This window comes from Cyprinodon tularosa, unplaced genomic scaffold (assembly GCF_016077235.1).
Source record: "Cyprinodon tularosa strain WSP-4 unplaced genomic scaffold, ASM1607723v1 ctg5, whole genome shotgun sequence".
In the NCBI taxonomy this organism is placed as follows: domain Eukaryota; kingdom Metazoa; phylum Chordata; class Actinopteri; order Cyprinodontiformes; family Cyprinodontidae; genus Cyprinodon; species Cyprinodon tularosa.
This window is the reverse complement of record NW_024039229.1, coordinates 1,803,564-1,810,378: the sequence shown is the minus strand read 5'-3', so window position 1 is coordinate 1,810,378 and position 6,815 is coordinate 1,803,564. Positions and strand designations below refer to the sequence as shown.

Sequence of the window (6,815 nt, the reverse complement as noted above, 5' to 3'; positions counted from 1 at the left end):
TTCAAACAATGCCCACTCCTAGGTGAAGGCTATATTGGCCTATTTTGTAGTTGGTTTTGTAGTTGGCTATCTATGGTTATAACATTCACCTGGGAGTCTGGGAATGGAATCCCACCTGGGTTCCCCAATCTGTATCTTGCCACTTGATGACACAAAACATTTTATTTGCAATATCTATGATGCTCATATGCATGGTACACAAAAAAGATTAGCTTGTTATGACATTTATTCTATTTCCTCTTCTTCTTTAGCTACAACTGCTAACACTGGATGCCTTAGTTGTTGCTGTATTTGGTGAGTTACTTGACTTAGGCTGGACTTAGCCGTTCTGAGAGCTCATGCACGCTGTCAGGAGCTGTGAAAGAGAAAACATTATTTTCTTTAAAACATCCACAGCATATGCTCCCCAAACAAGGGATAAAAAACAATACAAAGAAAAGATCAATTATACTCACAAGATTGTTCAGTGTGTTTTTCTGAAACAAAAGAAAAAAAGGTTGTTTGTATAACTCAGCACTGATAAAAAAAAAAAAACACTATCAACTCAGTTTTTAGTGTGAAAAAAGGACTTGATCTCAGCTCCTTTCAGTTTCTTACCTTTCCTTTTTCTGTAAATAATAAATCCCACAATGAGAATCACAGCAGCAGCAGCAACCAAAACAATCAGGATTGGTGGATCTACACAAAAATCAGGAAAAGGAACAGATGCAAGTAAATATCTGATATGATAAGACACAGCAGGAAACTTGGTGAATTTTGAAAAAAAAAAAAATAAATGTTTTAACAACTAGAGCTCATTGGAGCTTTCAACTCTATATTGTAAATAGTATAAGAATTATTTTAAATCTGTTCTAATCTATTCGCAAGAACAGCTGAGATTTTATCTGGAAGAATTCAAGTTTAACATTCTTCCAAATTTAAAAACAGTCATAATAAAGTCAAAGCTTTTTGTAAATTTGAAGGTTTAATAATTGACTTTTATGTATCTCTCATTGGAGAAATATACCTCTGCATATAACCGATCCCCTTGTGGAGGAGTGGGCTTCCATTGTGTGGCGCCTGGGGAGCAGTGTGGGGTTAAGGGTTTTGCTCAGGAACCCAGAGTGGAGGCAGTGGGATTCTAACCGGGTACTAGCAACTTTCTTAGAGCACAAGAGCACTGCTCTAACCACTAGGCCAAAATTCCCCACAGTTTTTCAGTTTTCTTCTTTAAACAAATGTACAATTATATTCTTCTTGGACGAACCCCACTCAGCCCCCAAAAGTGTAAAAGAAAAATGTTTTTCAGCATCTCAATTATGTTATATCTGGGAATAACTTTGAACATTGTAAGGTAAAAAAATGTTTGCTGAATACTTACAGTACAAACGTTCTAGATTAAAAATGTTAATAATAAGTAAACCATGGAATGAAAACATTATTTAATTATTTTTTTAGCAATAACATAAGATTAAAGGTCATCATTTAAAAACCAGCTTGAGCTGAATGACATTTCAGGCAGTTTTGAAGGTTTCTGTTGCAATGATGAAGATCTTTCTAAAATCTGAAAAGAATTTAAAAGATATTTTATCCTTTTTTCTTATGAATTTGTGCAGGGATGTTATGCATGGAGAATAAATAGCTCCTGACATTAAAACCATAGCTAAACAGCACATTGGCAAACAAGAAACAAGAATTATGTTAATAAACAGTTATTAACCTTTTGTGCTTTTTCCAATATTGGTTCTGATCACCATTTTATCCAGTTTTGTGATGATTTCATTTTCTTCACTGAATAGCTGAAACACACAGTCATATCTATCCCAGTCTTCAGGTAAGATTGCTGAATTTTTCAGGGTAGCACTGATCTGGAAAGTCCCATCACAGTTTGGAAGGATTTCTCCCAGATCCACCTCTTCTTCGTAAAGCTCGTCTTCATCTTTTCTCCAGAAAATAACTGCTTTGTCAGGATAGAAACCTGTAGCGTGACAGCTGACTGGAGATGAAGGAGTCTTTTGCAGCAAAGACACTGAGGGGAGAACTAAGTAGAGGAATACGGTAAGTAAAGTTTATACATAGGTTGGATTTATATTAACATCTCATTTATAATGATAATAATAATTATTATTAATTCTAGTCAGTTGTCAAATAATTTGTCAGCACTACAGACAAGTCAAAAGATTCTATGAGGATAATAACTGAAAAAGTACGGGCACAAGCAGAATGCTTACACTTATACATGTTCTACTCATCAAATTAGATTACACATCATTGTTCTTGCAAATTAAGAAAGAAAATAACATGATATGAAAAAGCAAAAACATATGATAACTTAGATACCCCCCCCACAAAAAAAAAAAAAAAGTATTATTTTATGGAAAACCAGTTACACATTCTAAGATCAATAAATGCATATTTCTATAATTTACCTTCAATAACAGAAATATTCACCGCTTTCATAGTATAATATTTTATTTTAAAAACATGGATAGGTACGTTTTAACAGTGACCTGGTTTGTTAATAGAATAGCTAATTTTTGTAATATAACTATAGTATAGTTAACTATAGTTTTACTCAGTAGGCTTATATGTTATGGTTCTCCCCTTTCGGGCCTCTGAGTTTTAGTTCTCAGTTATTAGTTTTGTTGATCTTTGGTTTATTTTCCATTATATTCAAGCAGTTTTTAGTTACTCTCTGCTGCCCCCTTGTGCTTGTTTATTTTCCCCTTGGCTTCCTTCTAGTTAGTTCCACTCACACCTGCTCCGTATTTAGCTCATTAGCCCATCCTTTTTTCAGTTCCCCTTATATACAGGTGCTGGTCATAAAATTAGAATATCATGAAAAAGTAGATTGATTTCAGTAATTCCATTTAAAAAGTGAAACTTGTATATTATATTCATACATTACATACAAACTCATATATTTCAGATGTTTATTTTGTTTAATTTTGATGATTACAAATGACAACAAATGAAAATCTCAAATTCATCATATCAGAAAATTAGAATATTACTGAAGACCAATAAAAACAAAGGATTTATAGAAATGTTGACCAACTGAAAAGTATGAACATGAAAAGTATGAGCATGTACAGCACTCAGTATTTAGTTGGGCCTCCTTTGGCCTGTATTACTGCAGCAATGCGGCGTGGCATGGAGTCGATCAGTCTGTGGCACTGCTCAGGTGTTATGATAGCCCAGGTTGCTCTAATAGTGGCTTTTAGCTCTTCTGAATTGTTGGGTCTGGTGTATTGCATCTTCTTCTTCACAATACCCCATAGATTTTCTATGGGGTTAAGGTCAGGAGAGTTTGCTGGCCAATTAAGAACAGGGATACCATGGTCCTTCAACCAGGTACTGGTAGCTTTGGCACTGTGTGCAGGTGCCAAGTCCTGTTGGAAAATGAAATCTGCATCTCCAAAAAGTTGGTCAGCCGCAGGAAGCATGAAGTGCTCTAAAACTTCCTGGTATGTGGCTGCGTTGACCCTGGACCTCAGAAAACACAATGGACCAACACCAGCAGATGACATGGCACCCCAAACCATCACTGACTGTGGAAACTTTACACTGGACTTCAAGCAACGTGGATGAAGTGCCTCTCTTCTTTTCCTCCAGACTCTGGGACCTTGATTTCCAAAGGAAATGCAAAATTTACTTTCATCAGAGAACATGACTTTGGACCACTCACCAGCAGTCCAGTCCTGTTTCTCTTTAGCCCAGGCAAGACACTTCTGACGCTGTCTGTGGTTCAAGAGTGGCTTGACACAAGGAATGCGACAGCAGAAACCCATGTCTTTCATACGTCTGTGTGTGGTGGTTCTTGAAGCACTCACTCCAGCTGCAGTCCACTCTTTGTGAATCTCCCCCACATTTTTGAATGGGTTTTGTTTCACAATCCTCTCCAGGGTGCGGTTATCTCTCTTGCTTGTACACTTTTTTCGACCACATCTTTTCCTTCCCTTCGCCTCTCTATTAATGTGCTTGGACACTGAGCTCTGTGAACAGCCAGCCTCTTTAGCGATGACCTTTTGTGTCTTGTGCAAGGTGTCGATGGTCGTCTTTTGGACAACTGTCAAGTCAGCAGTCTTCCCCATGATTGTGTAGCCTATAGAACTAGACTGAAAGACCATTTAAAGGCTTTTGCAGGTGGTTTGAGTTAATTAGCTGATTAGAGTGTGGCACCAGGGGCCATCAATTTTGAACCTTTTCACAATATTCTAATTTTCTGATATGATGAATTTGAGATTTTCATTTGTTGTCATTTGTAATCATCAAAATTAAACAAAATAAACATCTGAAATATATGAGTTTGTATGTAATGTATGAATATAATATACAAGTTTCACTTTTTAAATGGAATTACTGAAATCAATCTACTTTTTCATGATATTCTAATTTTATGACCAGCACCTGTACACCACCTCTGCAGTCACTCAGTGCTGGTTCCTTGTGGTTGTTTTGCTGCTTCCTCATCTCTGGCTCCACGCCTGAGTTTTCCCCTGATGTTTTTTTTTTCTTTTTTTTCTTTTTTTTATTGGTTCTTTTTATTTTTTACTTTGGATTTCTGCGTCAGTCACCTTATTAAATCTGCAAGACTCCCCTCTGCCTCCTGATCTCTGCATTTGGGTCCTCAAAAGCCCCCACCTGACTGTGACATTATATAATTTTTCTAAATGCTGTTTGTAAACTACATGAGAGTTTTGGTGAAAATGCCCAACAGTGATAATATTTGGACTGAAAAGTGTAAAATACATTTATTCACAACCAGTATAGACAAATTGCTAACAGATAAAGACAGTGTAGGCATTATAGAAATTAAAGTTAATATTAAAGAAATGTTCATTAAAGCAAGTGTGTCACTACAGGTGTTCATGAAAGAAGCCTGATTGTTTGTTACCTTTTCTATGCAGAAATTTCTTCCCATAATTATCGTATATCTTCAGCCAGTCAATGCAAACTGTTGTAAATACAGTCTTAATTGTTTGACCATGGTCTGGGTTTTTATTCCACTCCTTCTCAGCAAATTCAGCCTGTGGACATAAAGCAACCCATCTGCCTGTTTCGATATCAAGCCTTATGAAGGCTTCTCCATTTAAACTGTAAGTCTGGTATCCTTCAACTTTGTGTGTCTGGTCGTCCCATTTACAACCCATGATCTGCTGGACAATGTCACCTGTTGATAACAAAAGGATAAAAGGTACAAAAAGAAACAAATATAAATAAATCTTTAAATTGGAATTTTTTTTTCTTTCTATAAATTATCATCTGAACCTAGATTTGGATGCACACAGAAAGCTTGCAAAAACTTTTCGGTAACTGTTCAGATTTTTTGCATTTATATTCACAAATAAACTTTACTTTTATTAACTTTACTTAAAGTGACCCTTTTTTGTATTTTTTCTATTGTCTTCTGTGAGATATATATTGGACATACCTTCAGTTTGGTTTGGATGCTGCTTTAAACTGGTAGCTTCTTTCTTGAATACAGGCAGATATTGTACCAACTGCTGGGAAGATCCGTCCCAATGTTCTGCATTCTTCTCCTTTATCTCTCTTACCCAGTCTTGTCTGGGTTCTATCATTTCCAATTTGGCATTATAATAAACCACCACAACTTCATCAATGGATCCATACAAAACATATTCTGGGATATTTGGAATTCCAGAGGAGAGCATGAGATAAACTGTCAGGGAATGTTTTTCTGTAAGGAAAAAAATCAGGAACTACAAATTAAAAGAAGAGCTGTCTGTAAGCTTTAGATAAACAGATGGTTTGATCTTTATTGACTTCCATAGATACTGAATAACCTGGAAAAGCAAGATGCATATGATTAAAATATTGCCTTCAGCGTAATTTTCCTTAGAGGGATGTTTATTTGATTTCCGGCCATCACAAAATTCGCTTGGACCTTGGACTTTAACAAATTCATCGCAGTAGGTTTGGTCAGGTCCCTGTTTGCTCCTGTGTTTTTACATACTGTTGCTACCACCAGGGTGGGAGCTGAACCCTTTCCTGTTGACTGTATGATCTGGTTGAACTGTAAAGTGCCTTGAGATGGCATGTGTTGTGAATTTGGCGCTATATAAATAAACTGAATTGAATTGAATTGAAAATTGAATTCTCATGGTTACCTATCCATCCACAACTCTGCTGACATCAGGAAATGTGCAGTTAATTAACTTGTCAACAAGAACTTGAAAACAATTAACAGAAAAGCCACATCAGAGATGGCAAAAGTACTCACTTTCCGTACTTGAGTAAAAGTACAGATACTTGTGTTAAAAAATACTCTGGTAAAAGTGGAAGTACTGATTAAACTTCTTTACTCAAGTAAAAGTAACAAAGTAGAGGCTTGTAAATTTACTTAAAGTATAAAAGTAAAAGTAGGAACCACTTTTTTCATGCCGTTGCCTACATTTTAAATGGATGTCTGGCAATAGGACTAGATCTCCGTTGTGTTCATTTTCAATCATCTCGTCGTCCATGCTACTATGCTAACGCCACCGCCACCAAGCTGCAATGATTTGCCGCGAATGAATACCGCCGAATCTGTCGATTCATCTTGTAGTGGTGCGTCAAATGCAACGTAGATTCCCATCCAATTAGATTGAATTTGGTATTGATGACGTGAAAAATAATAACGGTAACTCCATGGAAATGATTCAAAACTAAAGTAACGAGCCAATTTTTTTAAAATGTAAGGAGTAGAAAGTACAGATATTTGTGTAAAAATGTAAGGAGTAGAAGTAAAAAGTCGCCATAAAAATAAGTAGTAAAGTAAAGTAAAAATATCAGAAAAATCTACTTGAGTACAGTAACGAAGTATTTGTACTTCG

At 36.1% G+C, this 6,815-nt stretch overlaps 1 protein-coding gene across 1 annotated transcript; it reads right to left on the bottom strand.

Annotated features, from left to right (window-relative positions):
* Positions 1 to 215: 215 nt before the first annotated feature.
* Positions 216 to 5,675, bottom strand: LOC119795009 (major histocompatibility complex class I-related gene protein-like). The gene is made up of 6 exons (XM_038302807.1): positions 5,414 to 5,675; positions 4,877 to 5,152; positions 1,700 to 2,020; positions 598 to 678; positions 456 to 476; positions 216 to 355 (listed from the first exon to the last, which is right to left on the bottom strand). Exons 1-6 carry the CDS (start codon positions 5,652 to 5,654, stop codon positions 309 to 311), a joined length of 987 nt encoding a protein of 328 aa, XP_038158735.1. The 5' UTR covers positions 5,655 to 5,675; the 3' UTR covers positions 216 to 308.
* Positions 5,676 to 6,815: the final 1,140 nt, after the last annotated feature.